General features: G+C 38.0%; 1 protein-coding gene across 1 annotated transcript in view; it reads left to right on the top strand.

Annotated features, from left to right (window-relative positions):
* Nucleotides 1-18,443, top strand: part of USH2A (usherin) — a 390,912-nt gene that overhangs the window by 278,369 nt on the left and 94,100 nt on the right. The window contains exons 44-47 of the mRNA XM_037405643.1: nucleotides 1,192-1,401; nucleotides 2,781-2,983; nucleotides 4,781-4,893; nucleotides 11,722-11,920. Coding sequence (XP_037261540.1) covers nucleotides 1,192-1,401; nucleotides 2,781-2,983; nucleotides 4,781-4,893; nucleotides 11,722-11,920 — 725 coding nt within the window. The remainder of the gene's footprint in view (nucleotides 1-1,191; nucleotides 1,402-2,780; nucleotides 2,984-4,780; nucleotides 4,894-11,721; nucleotides 11,921-18,443) is intronic.

Genomic DNA, 18,443 nt, shown 5'->3' with positions numbered 1-18,443 from the left:
TTAATGTATGTTGCCTTGCTATCTTTCTTTTTCTGGAACACCTACTGAAGGTTTCTGACTTCTAAGGATTTAAAACTTGTATCTGTACCACTTAAAATAAAAATAACATATCACTCTTGATTAAGAATTTCTACAGCAAAACTGTGCATTATTAAATCTGAAAATATGCTTTTGGCTTTTATCAGTGCTCTTTGCCAGTCAGCTGAGTCCTGTTCAGTGGTACAGTGTGTCATCTAAAGCAGTATGTATTAGTGCTTAAAGTTTTTGTCATAATTATTCTTTTCATCTTGATTCCTACTGGAAAAGCAGTTGCATTTGTTCAGATCTGAACTGAAACTGTTTGACAAAGGACAGATAACAGACTGCATCTGAGTTGCCTGGAATCCTTGTTTATCCACCAGTTCAGACCAGTGAATGTCCTTCCCTGTGTAGCCCCCCGCCCCGCCCCGGGGAGGCTAGTGCTGGGCAAAACACAATTTAGGAAGAAATGTGAGGAACTGTTTTTGGTTGGTTTTTTTTTCCCCTGTAAATGTAATGCTTCTGATGGTATTACAGCTTTACATGTTAATGATGACATCGTGTATGTTCTAAAATAATAACACATGGATTTTCATTTTCACTATGGCCAAAAGGCCTTCTGTATAAAGTTGAATGTAACTATAATTTCAGGCATAGCCACTTGGCCCTTATTGATGGCTACAGGCATTCAGTACTTTTGGGTTTGGGTGGGGGAGTGTTGTTTAAAGGGAAGGAGCAAAATGGGAAAAAAATCTTTGCGGTTTCCATCTTAAACTGGTGCCACAGAGCAGTCAGATTTACTCTTTTCCTTCTATCTGGGTGAAAGCCATCCTTTCGCAGTGGCAAGCTGCAAGGTCCACCTACCACTGCTAGCAGTGGGTTTCACCTATTTGCTTACTTCACAGATTCCATTGTCATCATAGGGCTATCTAGAGAAAGCTTTCTCGGTATTAGATAGGATGATGAACCGGTAATGATTTTTACAAGTTTGGAAGAGCAGTCTGCATCACTGCTTAGAAGGATGAAATTGAAGGCACCCGATGGATTCTTTGTGTTTTTTCTATAAGGGGGTCTGCATAAAATTTGTTTTTCTCTTCACAGTAGATGTTGTTGATAAGAAACTTGCTGACTGAATATTTCCCATCTGATTTCCCAATGTTTTTCCTTTCTTAGCACTACAAGATTTGCAAGGAGATGTTGTGTATTACACCCTCTTCTTGAATTCTACTGATGATAGAAGATCTCTGAGGATCCAGGCTGATGTAAACTCTGTAGTCGTAGGTGATATGCAGCCCAACACAGACTATCAGATATTTTTTCAAGTTTTTAATGGAGCCCACACCATCAACAGTGAAGTTGTGCATGTGACTACCTTAGATGGAGGTTGGTTAGCAGTGAATGCAGCTTGGCTTAAAATCTGAGAATGAAATTGATTGATTTTTGTTAGGGTTGAGATCAGTCATCCTTCCATTATAAAATTTCCGGTATAAAAGGGAAAAGGGCTAAAACGCTAAAATGCTTAAGTGCTGGTTGTCATCGTGTGGTAGATCAATAAATGGTCCCACTGAGACAGAAGCAAAAGCTCTAATAGCAGATATTAACCTAGTTTGTTCTCATCTTCTCCTGCGTATTCCTATCTGTGTGCACTAAGTTTGGAACTGAGTTCATATCAATAAATGGTGGAATTTAGAAACAATTAATGGGGGTTTTAAAAGATTTGCTCTGTGAAGCGATGTGCTTTTGACATGACAGTCATACACAGGGCCTTGCCTGAGTCACCAGAAACTCTAGCTGTAATTTCAGCCTCTAAGAAAATTCCTTATGAGTCATTTTTATGCTAGTGGGCAAGTGCAAGGCGGGGAGAGGTTGAGGATAAAATAATAATAAAAAAAATGTGCACCTGAAATGTGTTTAGAATGGTCTTTCTAATCTTTTTGCTTTATAAAGTCTCATTATAAACATTATAATATCATTACCTCAGAAGCAAGTGTTCCAGGTCATTAGCAAAGCACTTTAAGTAAGTATTCCATTTCCTTTCTGATGCCAAAGGTCAGCACCTTTTGTTTATAAAATAAATGGATCGTAAGGGTGATTTTTCAACTGGTGAAGATGGGTTCTTATGATAAAAATAGGTCTTTGCATAGTTATTTCTGACATGCTTAGATAATTATGTAATTTAATGCTAAGGAAGGTGTTTTGAGTTTGGGGGTTGGTTTTTTTTTTAAGTGTTAGACTTCATCACCTGTAGTAATCAACATTCAAAACCATTTACATAATGACAATATTGCATATTGCTTCATATTGCTTCAGCTATGAGGCTGATAACGTCACGTTCCACCAGACATAAAGTATTTTGGTCTCAAGTTTTGCTTTAAAAGCAAAATGCTCTGTTTCTCTCTCTCTCTCTTTTTTTTTTTTTTTTTTTTTTTAAAGGATTAGGGTTGGGAGAGACATAAAAATAATATTTGTATTTTGGCAGTGCAGATGGGTGAGTAATTTATCATCATATCACACTGGCCGCATACTACTGATGATTGACACTATGCTGCTGGTATAAAGCATTTTACCATCGGCTCTCATGGTTTCTAACTGAGAGTATAATAAGCCAATTTACAGAAGACTACAGACTGTGATAACTTCATCAGAGGAAAGCAGATAAGCAGTGAACCCTTTGCTAAACCTAAATACTAATCTGCATTTGGTTAAACAAGTGCTTTTGCAGAGACAGCTGGAGTTTATTCAGTTTCTTCCTTTATTTCTAGAGCCTGAGGGCATGTTCCCTCCAGAGGTTGTCATCATCAACAGTACAGCTGTACGTGTCATCTGGACATCGCCTTCAAATCCGAATGGTGTTGTCACAGAGTACTCTATCTATGTAAATAATCAGCAGTACAAGACTGGAATGAACGAGCCGGGGTCCTTTCTTTTAGCAGATTTGTCTCCATTCACTGTGTATGATATCCAGGTTAGAATATCTTTTCTGGGTTGTGTAATATACTTTAATTTTACACAAAATATGTGTATTTCCAAGTGGAATATTCTTTCGTGAATTTCTTTACATACGTGGACATATATTTGCACTGATGTTTGTGTGCATACACATACAAGGCATAAATTTATTTTCAGCATATTTTAGGTCTGTGTACACTTTTCATAATACAAATTTCCATTATCTTTTTTCAAACCATCAAAACTCCATTTACTTTCCCCTAAATGCTCTGTGCTAAAACATTAGCAAAACCCCAACATATATTACAAAGAGGCAAAGATTTTACTCCTACTCATTAAAAGAAAATTGCAATTGTTTTAGAAACATCAGGCATGCATAATATATCAGCACAGAGAAATAATGATGTTGCATTTGTCATCCTTTTATCATTTTTTTCCCTCCTTATCCTTCTGAGGAGGAAGCAGAGCTGATTTCTGAAATCATAGTAGTACTTTTCATGCTGTTAATAAGTACAATATTTTTTCTTTGCTTTTCCTTTTCTCTATCTTTGCTTCTCTATTCATATATCTAATGAAAGGCAAAACGCTGCGTGCAGAATAAAAAAATATAATCTTTCTATCCCTAAGTTTTATTAATATATTTAAGATACGCAGTTTGACACAATTTTAACTATTCCTGTCTATTTTGTTCAGGTTAGTTTTGCATTATATATGAGAAGGACTTAGTAGTACCAGGTATACTACGTTCTGAAAATTTGCATCCAGTTAGTACATGCCATAAATAAACATCATAGACAGGCATACTGTAACAGATTTCTATGTTCCTGCCCCTCTGAAACAGCAAACCTCCATCCATGAATACACATATGACTTTCTGAATGCTGCTTGGAAACACATTCGTCTTTTCTCAATAACAATGCAAATTCAGCGTACTGCCTCACTTATAGACCCTCTTTATTAATTTACCATAGCCAGCTACTGTTGCTTGAGATGTTAATTATTCTTCTCTTCTGCTTCCCTAGTCTTTATACCGGACTCCGGTGTAATAGGTAAAACCAAAATCAGCTGAGTTTAATTATTTTTTTCTTTTGATTCTTTTTCTTCTTGTCCTGGAAACAATATTACCTCGGATGCATGTGCATCTTACTGGTAATCTTACTGCATTATCTTTCATTTTTTGTGTTTGTTTATTTTGAGTAGCTTCTCTTTTGACAATAAAAAACCAATGTTACCATCCTTTACTAGCTATTTCACTGTGCCCCTGCTTAGTTTAATCCCAAAATTTGAAGGAATAAGTTTTTATTTCTGTGGTATTTTTCATAACAAACTGTATGATTCCTGTTTACATTTTTCACTTTTAATTTTCCAGAACAGATATGAAGTAATAGAAAATATTAAGGAAAAAGTATCCTTATTTATGTCAGAATATATGGTAGGTGTAGGAAACTTATTCAAGGCCTGAATCAAAGTACATTTTTTTTCGGTGTTGTGCACCAGATTCTACGTAAACGTGCAGAAAAACTAATTCACTGCAACTCATTTGGTGATAATTTAATAGAGAACAACAATTAATGCCAGAGGGCTGCATGTATCCCGTTTTTGGTTTTTTTTTTTTAAATGGTGTGGGAAAGCGTGATACAGCACAGTATATCTCTGGTAGATATACTTATCTCAAAGCTGCAGTATTTTCCTGGCTGCGTGAAATCTGTTGAATAGAAAAGAATAAAATCCTGGGTGAAGAGAGAAGTCTAAACAAGTAGCCGAGCTGAATAACTTCTGCAGCTAAGTATGTGAAATTCATGTTCTTCATCAGATTGAAGCCTGCACGGTGTACGCCTGTGTGAGAAGCAATGGGACCCAGATTACAACTGTGGAAGATGAGCCGAAGCAGCTGTCAGCACCCGTTATTCATGTAATTGGCTCAAGGTACTATGCTGTAGGTGGCTTTCGTATGTCAGAGCGATTTGTAGCTGGAATGGGGACCAGAATGTAAGGTTGTCTTCTCTCAAATGAATAAGGTGCAAAAAAGAATCCAGTATACACTTTGAAAGCATTTTTCATGGTTGTTGTTTTGGGGCTTGGAGTTTTTGGCCAAAAGTGCAATTGAAGAAATCTCACCCTTGGTTGGTTGTACATACCCATTTGGGTATCGCTGTGCTGTGATAATAAATAAAGCATAAGTGGAAGTAGTTAAGAGAAGAAGTGCAGAGGAATGAAAATTATCACATTTTGCTGTCAGTTAAGAGGAGGAAGATTAATGCTCAGGGAGAAATGTGATGCTGATAATGGAAACTTAGAATAATTGCAGGTAAAAAAAGAGTCACCTATCACAACAGTAGGAATTAGTAAGCTGCTTTAGGAGGAGGTATGCATGTCTATGTCTCCTTGAACCAGTGTTTGCAATCTGCCTATCCACTACACCCACAGGCATGGGCAAACTTCTTAATTGTAAAGGGATCATCAGATCTGCAGTCCTTAGAAGAAGCCAAACAGTAACATGTGCAGTGATTCTTTGGAAGTTAATATCTTCCAAAGACAGACTAAAACTAAGCTTGCTAACACATTTTTCAGAATTACACCAACAAAATAAAACAGTTAGCCTCCTGTGTTTCTCTTATTGTTCGTGAGATTTTATTGCACTTCTGGTGGAGTAAGCTCATTAGCAGCCTTTCTTTTATAGAAAGAAAAAGAATATCTATTTTTAAAATAACAATCTGAGCCTTCAGAAATGGCCAGCTGAATGGATTTGCTTCTCCAGTCTCTTAAGGACTTTGGTTTGCTGTTTTATCATTTCTACATTTTGCTTGAATTCAGCATTTGTCTCTGTATAAGGGTGAAATTAAGCTTGCTGTTTTTCTGTCACACATACAGATATAGTCAAAGCTTGTTTGATGATAAGAACTCAATTCAGAATCTCATCTTTTGCCCTTGGCTTTAACTTATGTATGCCTTTGTCTGTATTGTCTGTACTGCAAACACTTGTGCATGTTTCTGCTATTATATATAGACTAAATATGTCATAACACATGAATGCAAAAGGATCAAAAATGCCTTCCTACTTTATAATCTGCTCAGCCAGAAACAGACTCTGTTTCTACACTGCCTTTTCCTACATGTCATATTATCATCAGCTGTTCTTATATCCCAAAAGAATACTAACTACTGATCGATTGCCCGGACATGTCTGGCCGTGGCCTACACGTGCCCCGGGTAGTTCATTTATTTGCCACGGTGGATTTGCTAGAGTGGAATTTAATCAATAGCTAATTCATTAATTCTGGTCCTCGAGTATGTAGGGATTGTGCAGTATAAAAATGACTGGCTGGCTTCAGCTTTGATTGAAATATGACAAACAGTACAGCTGGCAGCTTCAGCAGGTGCTGGGCTGAATATGAATTTTGCTTATTTATCCTCCATAAAAGGAAAAGCTTGGGGAAACAGAAAAAAATAGTTGGTGTAGACAAGAGGACGTTTTAATACATATCTGTCATCAGACAGAGAAAAAATGCATTTGTAGAGTATAGGCTCATGGGATATCTGAGATATAATACAGACTGTGCAGTTTATTGTCTTTAATTGGAATCATGGCGGTTTTCCCTCTTCTGAATCAGTTTGGGGGGGGGCTGTATTATTGATGAGAATGCTGTAGGATAATGTCTTTGCAGCATTCACAAATAATTGTTTTAAAATTTGCCTCAAGGTGCTGCATGACATAAATTATAATTTCACCCACCAACTTCTTAGAAGTCTTTCTGATAGCAGCTCCATCCGCACTGTTCTAATGAAGGTTATACCACCAGAGCCATTATAAATACCTTACTTTTCTACCCCTTACAGTTAATAACTCAGCTTCAGGCTGAAACTTGGCACAAAAGGTCGCAGTCCTGGAATTATTATTTTATAATGCCAAACATCAAATAGAAAACAGTATGGGACCCAATCCTGAAGTCCTAAGTCAGGTTCTGGTTTGTTATGTTTCTTGTCTGGGTTTGGGTTTTGGGGGGGGAAAGTGGAGAGGTCACATTGGCCATGTTTAGATAGAAGCAAATACTCTTAAATCAGGTGTGCTGCTTTTTAATATTTTTTTCCTTAGTTAGGACCTTAGATAGGCTTTGTCTCCATAGAGAAGGATTGTATTTTCTTACACAGTTTAGAAAATTCTCTGAGTACTGTGTGCATGTGGATGCCGACTGAAAGTTTGTACAGTGGATTAAATTCTCATGGTGTGTTGGAAAACAGTTCATACCCCTTGAAAATACTTTTCTTCTTTCTCTTTTTCCTTGTGATACAGCATGCTTAGTTTCTTCTGTTAACAATACTTAGTAGCAGCTTTGTTCCTTTCAGAAAACTGAGGCACAATGCAGATGAACGCCTGCCAGCAATTCTGTTCAGTGCTGAATGTAAAGGTTGATGGCTCTGAAAATCCTTCCTAGCTTCATGAAGAAAGAGAGGGCCCTTTAGGCACCTTGGGGGGAACAAAAAACTCTGGTCAGGGTGTAATAGAAAACTCAAAGAACGTAAGACCATGGTTGAAAAACTAGGTGAATTCTTTGGTGTGATGTTCAGTATCATGGGGCTGCGGAAGGTTTCTGTATCAGATGCTGTTTATGGGTGAATGAGCTGGAGGAATTCTTTCAAATTAATATGTTAGTGAGAAACATTTTAGAACAAATGGATAAAACATATAGCAATAAATTTTTGGGATGGTAGCATTTGCACAGTTCTAAAGGAGCTCAAATATGAAAGTGGCAATCTACCATGCTGTGTAAATTGGTCTTGGTACTGGAGGAATGAAAAACAGTGCAGCACAAATTTCTCTGAGGGGATCTGGGGAACTAAAGACCAGTAAGTCTGATTTTCCTTAAAAAAAAAAAAAAAAAAAAAGGAGGGATTCATAACTATGTCAATAAACATGCCAATAAACATGAAATACTGGGGAAGATTATTGTGGAGTCATATCAAGTCAACCTATGACAAACTAACCAGAAAATTCCAGAGGACAGGCAAAACACAAAGATTTCTTACATATGCTTAGTTTTGTAGAGTTTTGTAGCACTTTCTCTAAAGTGTCCCAGACAGTCTTCCTGTGGAGGAAACCTCATCGCTCTCCCTACTTTAGTAATGGGAAAAACAAAGCACTTCTCTAAGAAGTTTGTAGCAACAACAGAAGCTTAATGCTATTTATCAGCACTTTTATTATATATATATAAAAATATAAAAAATATATTAAATGTACATTTATCAGTACATTTCTGTACTGTGCCATACCACCTTTCTAATTATGTTAGCACTGCAGTCCACAATACAGCAGGTACTTTGTGCAATAATGCTGAAGCAGTTGCTCAGTATGTGGGATCTCCTGATGAGGAAAGTGTTTTTTCCACTGGTCTTTAATCGTAGCAGTGCTCCCTATCTTCAGAATGTCAGGTGAATCTTTTGATTTTTCTGTGATTTTTTTTTTTTTAAGTTCCAGCTCCTGAAAGTAAAGTCATTGAATCTTAGGTTTGATGTGAATTATTATTTTTTTTTTAATTTAGCCCTTGTATGTGATGAGACTAACACAATGTTCATTCTAAAGATTCAAAAGTGAGGTCTTGTTATATTTTTAATCTTCATGGTTAAACCTTCACTACTGTGTTGAGAAAATATCAGGAGTTCTTTCCATGACTCATGGACACTTGAAGCTGGTGACACTTGAAGCAGGCAAAAAAGATATTTTCCTTTCTAAAGACTGGTTTACCAAAAGGTATCTGATGTGATAGCAAAACGCTGAAGTACTGATATTTTTCATGGATTTAAAAAAGATATTCCTACCTGGACATTTTGGAATGAATTGTCTTCACATGCTTGACCCAAAGAACTTCAGTTTGCTCTGTTGCACCATGAGTGAAGCAGTTTGAAATGTTTTTTATCTCCTGGAAGTGCTGCAGTGTCTCATGGACCTTGTAGTCTAAACCAGTTCGTTTCTGTGAGCCTGGTTAAGCTGCCTTTTTTTTTTTTTTTTTTTTTTGGGGGGGGGGGAGGCCTCCTTCAGTGCTTTTACCACACTGGCAGCAGTTGCAGAAGGGGCTCATCCAGCCTTTGAACCATCATAACTTGCACATGCTTGAAGTTTTCTTGGGGCAAACACATTACACTCCTCACGCCAGGTGTTGTGCATTCACACGTGCCTAGAATTTGCAAGTCTGCTTCTGTGGTTCAGGCTGCAGGCACTTCCCAGCACAGACACAGCTCTAGTTTATTGGGGAGAGAGTAACAGGGGGTGAAGATGAGGAGAGGGTGGGCAGCTCCATCCCCATGTTTCTGAAGCTGTATCAAGTGGACTGCATGGGATAAGCTGGGCTGCGTGCTAAAGCGCCCATCATGTCCCATTAAATCTGCACCCGCTCAAGAAAGTTTTCAGCTCAGCCTAGGGTATTTCTTCAGATGAGAGGTGTCAAAAAGCCTCTGTAATCCCATGAAAACCCTGCTTTTTTTTTTTTTTTTTTTTTTAAACCGAGCTGTGCATTGTTCTTGCAGTGATGCTTTCTGAACCACTGGAATTCACCATGGACTGAAGACATCAGAAGGTGTAGGCATAACTGAAACGTTCATAAAACTGTGAAGGAGTCTACTTATCTGGGAGTCATTATTGGAAGGTCATACGGAGCTTTACCCTTTTGGTGGCACTGGTCAGTGAACTCCCATGCCACGTTATTTTCTTGTGCAGCTGCAAATTTACGTGATACCAGGCTATGTCCCTCCCAAATGCTTACCTAGAAATTGATCAGTAATAAAGTGATTGCTCGTTAAACTAAATAAATACATGCTGAGCTCTGCAGAAAAGGCACAATGTTCAAATCATTGCATCAATTCTTAGGCCCCATTTGAAATTATTTTAGACAGAAATATGACTTGCAAACTGCAATAACTGGCAAAATACTTTGAAAATATACCCTTGAGGGCCTGAAGGAAACTTTCACAAAGCAAATAATTCAAAAATATGACTGGGAACGCTCCTATGATCTATACCGTGCAAAGACCAGGAGAGTTACAATGGCATTTATAAAGGTTGAAGTACTACCCTTCTTTTCCTTTTCTTTTTATCTTTTCTCTGAAGTCTGTACAATATATTTTCCTACTTTTACATTTTTAAGTTAGGTCCTGTAACATTATTTAAATGTAGATGTGTGTATGTGCATGAGTGTGTGTTCATGTGCATATGGTAGAATATGTTTTGAATACAAAATAGCCATGTATGGAATATGGAATTAAATCTGTGGTTCAGATGAAGACCTTGGAATTATAATGATGACTCTACAAGTCACCTATGAAGGTATTCCCTCATAGGTGACATTAATTCCTGTTCTGCAAAGGCTTATGGCTGTGCGTATTCTTCTGTTTATACCTCAAGGAAGTGAAATAATAGTTCAGTTATTTTTATTCTGTTAAGATGTCAAAGTTTATCTCAGCAGCTGCTGTTTCACTGTAACATTTTCACTTTAAATTAATGCTAATTTATGATGTCACTGGCATTCTGGCAGTGGCTGTGTAAATGGGACGTGGAGATTAAAAAGAGTTACTTGGAGCCTAAGTATATACTGTGCAATGTTGTCAGTCTTCCTATTGATCTACATGTAGCATTGGGATCTCTGTCTACCCAAAGAGAGTCATAGTGAAAGAAATTTGTGTCTTATGCAACAATCCTGAGTGATTATGCAAGAAATTATGTTTTCATTTGGAATACCAATGTAAAATGTGTACGCTATAAAAGCCAGAGCAAATTCTGTTTCAAATGTCCCTTGTGGCATATTTTTTTTTTCAATTGTAATATTAAGTGAGATTTTGGAGCCAATAGCTGCACGTTTTTAGTAATGACATGCATTCTACAGTTTAACATGATTTTCCCCTCAAGATACTTTCCTCCTCAAATGGATGATGGTCTGATAGGAAACCGGAAATCAACAACAGGCTTTTGTTTTAGTCATCTGTGGGCTGCTACAGTCACACTTTTGTGCTCAGAGTTGGAAGTCTTGAGTCTTACTTGTAATAAAACCATTTTTTTTACTTCTAATTTTATGTCAAGGAAAATACTTAAGCACAAAAGAGAACTAGTGCTTAATGATGCTGTGATGAGTTCTTTTAATTCTGAGCAGAATAATACATTTCAAAGCAACATACATTTTTTGTATAATGTTTTTGAAAACAAAGAAAACTCAAGTTGAATACAAATCTGTTCTAAATGGTAACTGAGCACAATGTGAGTAAGCTGCACTGCTCACAGCTCAGAGATTCGTCTTTTGCCCCCCAGCTGCCCATCCTTTACCAGGTTCCTATCTCAGAATGGAACAGTCACACCAGCTCTGACAGTAGGTCATGTACGCCTTCGCTGTAGCACCAGAAAGGCATGCTCAGTCCTTTCTCCTACCACTGAAATGAGTAAAATGCTAGAAAGTTTATTACACATAAGTTTCCCGAACAATGAATGAGGTGTCTTTTAAAAAGCAACCTTAAGAACTTCAATTGCACGTGTGATTTATTTTCCCAAAGTATTAGCACATATTGACACTTTCTTCAAACTTTTACACCTTTTGGATATTAAAGCAGCTGTGAAATTCACCGGTTGGAAGAAATTTTGGACACTTCAAAATATTTTACTGCATGTGAACTAGTGAACAATAGTACCAATGTATGCTAATCCTTTAATGTAAGTATCCATAGAAGCATAAATACTTTCAATAGTTTAATGGATGTTAATTTTCTGCTTTTTTGTAGATCTCTTCAGATCAACTGGGCATCACCAGGGCAGCCAAATGGTATCATCCTGGGATATGAACTCTTACGTAAGGGGTGGCAGAGGTGTACCCCATCAAAGGCTCCTAGAAGCAGCAAAAGTAATAGAATGTGCATCTCATTAGAATGTAAAAAGCACGAAAATACCTGTGGAGAAGCATGTTATCATCCAGAATTAAAGGTACATGTATAATATTTTTAAGTTAGCAATGCAATAAAAAAAGTATACTTTTAGGAATAAGTGTGTAAACGAAACCTCTTTAGTTATCAGAGAAAGGGAAGGGTTCTACTTCTTTTGACATTGTAAAACCAAGGCTCTGTTATGTATCTTGAAACTTTAAGATCAAATATGTATGTTTGAGCTCAGTACAGGGATAGCTGTGCAAAATTCTCGAGCGGTGTATGTGAGTCAGCGGATGACAAAGTGATTCTGTTGTCTTAAGTCTGTGATTGTTGGCTTTATTTCTCCTTTCAGGATAAATGAATTGGTGAACATTTATGAATGTGTCTTGCATTTACACTTTGATGCAGAGCAATAGCGCAGTTCTGAAGTGAATCCCCAGATTGTTTTCATTTACTGGATGTTGGTTCGGGGTAGAAGTGATTTTAATACATGAAGGCTAAATCCCTGGCACAGGAAGGGAAGCCAGAACCTGTAGGATCCCAACCACTCCATGGACCACGTCACTTCACAAGCACACATCTGAAGTTTCTTCCCTTCAGAAACCCTCAGAAAGCTTTGCTCCACGTGCATAGTGTAGGTGTTCATTCCAAGGAACCAGGCTGTACCCGATTCAAAGTAAATCTCGCAAGCCACATGTAATGGAAGTTTGAAGAATCTCAGTACCAGATGGATATATATGTATATAGATCTCTGTATGTATATTTGCATCCCACTTGGAACAACCAGTTTTGCTCAGTTGCATGCCCTAGACCACACATTGTAAACTACCAGAGAGAATTCTTTGTCAGCTCAGGTATTCAGGTATCTGTGGAGCACATCGTCAGTTCCTATGGCTCCTTTGGCACAAAGCCATCGCATGGGACCATTTAAAGGCCACAGGAAATTTTCTATGTGTGTGCAGAATTTCAAAAATCCCAGTAAAACTATAAACCTCCTCTCTATGCAAGGAATCATTCCTCAAAGCCTCATGGCAAATAGTGGTTATTAACATGATTTGCTGGGGTTTTTTCTCCTCTCTTAAATTCTTCCTTGGCTAAATGCTTAATGACCAGATTCAGCAGTACAGAAAATCTATTTAGATTCAGCTACAAGTGGGTGGCTGTTACATGACAATGATGAGCAGCTCTGAGTAGGATCCATTGTGATTTGTCAGATGATTTTTAAATTACGGCTATTTTCAGGTTAATCTTCATATGAGTTCCTGTTTAGGAGTAGAATCAATAGCATAGCGGGAGTCTGTAATGGTTTTTATTGACAAATGAGATAGAAAACTCTTAGTTTGAAAGTAAGATTTAATGTAATGAAATAGTGTCCCTATTTGTCAAAGGCATCATCACATGTTCCATGACTAAAGCAAACAATATGTATTCACAAGTTTCCCTGTCAGACAAGACAGTAATTAAGGGAGTGAGTTATTTGAGGGGTTCAAACCAAAATATAAATTATTCCAGCCAACACAGCTTTAGCTTTTGAGTTCCCTTGAATGCAATACTATGCTAAACATATGTTTTCCTGAAATCTTGCAAATTAATTATGGGCAGTCCTTTGTATTAAAAGGTAGATGTACTTATTTCAGGGGTTTGGCATGGTAGACTTTTTAATAGATCTTGGCATGTGTATGAGTTAAATTTATATTATATTAATTTCATAAGTTTTCGCCTCCATTATTATTTTTCCAGCCTTTGTGCATTTATGGTAACTTTGAGCTTGGAGACTGTCCATTTCCTTTTATAGCTTCCTGACTTTGTAATTTTTTCTAATTAATTTTACATTATTTTTTTATAATAGTCTCTCTGTATTCTCGGAGATTGCGGTTAGGAGTGGGTGCTATTTGATAAGTAATGGATATAGAATAAATGACTGGAAGGTCCACAGGAAACTGAAGCACTCATACATAAAATGACATGGGAGTAATTTTTGTGGGTGAATTGATTAAAATTCCCCTCCCAATGCTTTGCTTGGTTTGCTGTGTGTATCCACACTAGACATCCAAAATGTCTGTAAGAGATATCTACAGAGCCCCTGGCGCATCCACGTTTCTCTTAGTCTGCGACAGGGACAGCGTAAGACACTTTTCTATATTTTTTTTCTAGAATTTTCTAGAATTCACTGGCAGTCTATGCCAGCTATAACGCTGAAGCATTATGCTAGTGTATGTGGTCCTCTGATCTGTCAGTCTGCTGGACAGCAGCAAAGGACAGCAACACTGGCCAGCATACACTTTTTCTGAAAAACAAGCCTGTTGTCACAGTGCCAGCTGCTGTTCGCCATACATTAATTGTACAGCCAAACATGAAGAGGTGCCACTGAGAATTAAATACAGAGCAGCTTAAGTAATGTTCAGATCCAGTATAATAAACAAGTTTTTTTTCTTCATTTGTTGACAGACTGGTCAGTAAAGCAGGCAGATTGTATATATGTAGTTCTGATAGACAAATAGGTTGTGGAGTTCTCGCTTTTGCTCAGGTCATTTATTGCACCTTGTATACAAGACATAATGGGTCTAATTTCCCTCTTGCACTTTTGTTGAATCCAGGAGTATAAATTGAGAGGAAAATGATGCCATTTATACAAAAATAATTTGAAGATAAGTCTTGGGTTATTCATTAATATTTCCCTATGGATTTATGGGCTACATTTGGCATCATTGGCTTGCTATTGTAAGGCACTGCAGAAAGAGAGGGATATGTTATGATTTCTTATCTGCATAAGAGATCACCCAAATATAATACACTCCATCCGTAGGAACCAAAGTGTTTCAGTAATAGGAATACAAAAGTGTGTTTTTAGGGGGCAGCAGAGCAGGATGCAGTGATGCCAGATAACTTTGGCTGAGCGGGGTCCAGCCAAGGCAGCGCAGTTATAGCAGAACGGCAGCGCTGAGTAGCCTGGCGCAGGGTTGCACCGGTACGTGCGCGCTGCGCTTGGGATCCGGGGTAGCAGCTCTGCACAGCACTGTGCTGTGTAAATAAACCAGCTTGCTCAGAGCTGTCTTGGTAATCTCTAAAAGAGCAAATGACCTTTTCACTACAAGGGGCGTGTACATGCACATTCATGGGCTCATGTAGGCCTGATATTAAGCCTAATGTAAACCAAACAAGATTCCTGCTATCCTAAATAATCAGATCCTTACTTATTTCTAGTTGTTATCTGGTTTTCTGCTTTGATGTTAGAAATCTTTGTTGTTTTAACCAAAGCCAACACAGTGCTGTGCCTGGTATCCTTGCCTTGGTGTTTGTAATCAGACTTGGATGGATTTATAATTCTAGAGTGCAGAAAGAATTTAGAAAGGTTTTTTGTGTATAGTTTTGCATAAAAAGCTGAGAATGCACTCTCATGATGCATTTTGTCAGCTGCCAGGAGGGTCCTTATGTCCTGTGTACCTTTTACAGTAACAGAGCTGTGCTGCTTGGGTGTTTCCAAGCTGCCAAAACTGACAGTCTTTTCCTAGCTGTTTTCAGTAAGGTGTGAGCCATAACTCTGCCCATATTTGAAATCTCAAAACAGACATCAGCTCACAGAGCACATATCACAAGTTCTCAGGCATGTACTTCACTTAACAAGGGAACATGCCCTAGCTTCGCCCACCAGGAAGCACAATCTCAGTGCTGATGGGGAAGGCATTCCTGTATTATGGATGCTACCAAACTGTCCTTCTGTTGTTACTGGCATCCTGAGGTGAACACTGAAAATAATGAAACAGGTACAGTAAAAGTGTAATTAACATAGCGACATAAAGGCTAATAATTTCTGTACACAATGGATCGTGAGTATGAACAGCTAAAAGGGTCCTGACTGAAGGTGTTAATACAGCTTCAGCACTTTTTATTTTCAGTAGCAACAAGCTGTATAAATCTGCAGTTAATGAACTAATCAAATATAACTCTGACATTACTAGGAAATACAGGCTTACCCCTTTACTCATTGTAATTAACATGTGCCATTTGTTAAAAACACCAGCAGGACTCTTCTTTTTAAGGACAGGAGGAGCAAAACGGTGGCTTGATAGCTAGCCTCAAAGGCATGTTTTCAGGAGTGAAAACTAACACATCTTGACACTGGTGAAGGATATTCCATCAATATTTATGTAAAATCTACTATTAATGCTAGCAATATTGTGCAAATTCTTTTCAAGTACTTTCAGGCTTAGAGAACCTTTAAAAAGATAACACATCGTGTATAGTATGTGTTGTAACACACCTGAAAGACAGGAAATGAAACTCATCTTAGTAAGATAATATATAGTGATTTGTAAGAGAATAACAATAATTTCTGCTACGGGTTTTAGATCTAAGGCTATACCGATTACCAAAAGAGAACAGCAGTTTGAGAAAAGAAATGGGTGAGTAAGTATACTTGGCAAAAAAAGGTGTGTATATAGATTCAAAGATAATTTAAGTAAAAAAGAATGAGCCTTGCTAATTTAAAATATTCCCTCTCACATGAGAACATGATGGGTCAATCATTACTCTGGTGTTTGCTCCACAGGCAGAAATTTTTAATGAACTCCTGTAGCTAATAGGAATTCCTTAGAGTGTTTTGTGAATTGCTATTTCACAAAGTGGCTCTGGCAGGAAGCGTTTGACAAGAAGGATAAACATGGCTGCCTAGCACATCTGTTTATTTGAGCAAATCAGTCCTAGCTCAACTGGCATGTGTCCATAAGGCCAGATAATATCCTTCAGTAAAGTCTTCAGCAAGCAGTGGGATCAAGGATGACACAACTTTAATTAAAAGAGAGTTGCATAGAGAAGTTTGGAGTATTTTTTAAAGTTTTGAAAATATTGTGTAATCCTGCCTGCCAGGTTTGATGTCTGGTTACTCTGTGCTAGTGTCGTGGCTGACCAGGCCTTTCCCAGGTATCACAATAAGCCTTTCTTCACACCCAGCCCTTCCCAATCTCTGTGCTCCTGGACCAAGCCTCTCTGTGGGCTTGGATGGAAGGATAACTACAGGATTGATTTGTGAGTCTACCAATATTTTTAAGGGCTCCCATGACAGCTAAGGATGAACGTCTTGTATCATCTCCGTACGCAGTAAGGATCTTCTGGTCAGCCCTGTGTATGAGGGTGAGATCTCCGACCTGCCTAAAACGTTGGTGTCACTGCATCTGATCGCTCTGAGGCTTCTACTTGCATGTACATAGTAACAACATCCAGTTGGGGCTGTCACTTTTAGATCTAAGAGGATGAGATAATAATAACCTTTTGCCACTATAACTTTCAATCCATCTGCTTTTCTTCTTTGTCTATGACATAATTTTAGCATTACTTGAATGCATTTTATTTTATGGGTTGATAATGCGGAATCTTTGGGCTGCATATCAATGCAAATAGAAACGAACTATCTTTAGAGGACTGCCAAAAAAGTGTTATTTAACAATTTACAGCTGACTGCAGAGGATTTTATGGCACTACATAATAATAGCACCAACTATATCAATCAGTAATGCCATATGAGGGGTTGAATGTGCTTTAGAGCTGACTGGACCACATTTCGGAAACCGCCTATAGGGTATTGAGAAATACTGAGGATCCTAAATAATTTTTAACAAGGAAAAGTAGCTGCTGAAACCATTGTAACATAGCTGAGTGTTCAGCTGAGAATTTTTTGAGGGAATTCCGGAGGAAAAGGGGAGACACCAGTGACAACGTCCCAAGCAGAATGCTTTAGAGTTGGTACTAACAAGGCCCTCCCGGTGTCTGTGTGACGTACGTGGAGCAGCTGCTTCTGCTGCAGTTTCACCAGAGAAGGGGCGTTTCTTCAAACTGGAAACATTGCACAGAAAGTGAAATGGCTGCTCAAGCATTTGAGCCTGGACGATGCCAAAGGTGTGCAACTTTCTGTATCTGGAAGATGGTAAGACTGTGTTCAGGTGAAATTTGGGTGGTGTGCATCAACAAAAAGGAGGAAATGGTATAGGGATGACAAATGAAATCCATGAAAAGAAGATGACAAATTGGGCTAGACACATCACAGAGGAGGACACAAGAGGCACAAAAAAAGGGACCAAGAATGTGCAAGGAATATGTATTTGGCCTCCTTTCATGCAGTCTGGTACAGCATTTACTGGCTCTGGGTGTCTCAGGCTCAGGATGCAGTAAAAAGTGCGGGACAGAGGCCATTTTTTACAGGTGTCAAGAATTGTTGCTAAATATGATCTATTCTGAGAACAGTGGCAGAACAGTACTCAATTCGGTGTTTTTAAGAATGCTTTTAAATGACTTGGAAATACAGAGAGACCAGCTAATCTTCTAGGTTGCTTTGAAGCCAATTGTATATGAAGAAAAACAGCCTGGAGTGCATGCCAGTCATAAAAAAATATCCAAAAGATAGGAAGCAGAGAAGAGGTGTAAAGCAGAGTTTTATTTGACATCTTAACTAATGATCTGGAAGAAAGAACAGTAGGTTAATTAAATTCATAGATTGGATTATATTACCAGTGACAAGGTGGACAGCAAAATAATATAATAGGACCTACAGAGACTCAAAATTCCTGAAGAGAAAATGACAAAATTCA

This window comes from Falco rusticolus, chromosome 12, assembly GCF_015220075.1.
Source record: "Falco rusticolus isolate bFalRus1 chromosome 12, bFalRus1.pri, whole genome shotgun sequence".
In the NCBI taxonomy this organism is placed as follows: Eukaryota; Metazoa; Chordata; class Aves; order Falconiformes; family Falconidae; genus Falco; species Falco rusticolus.
This window is presented reverse-complemented; position numbering and strand designations above follow the sequence as displayed.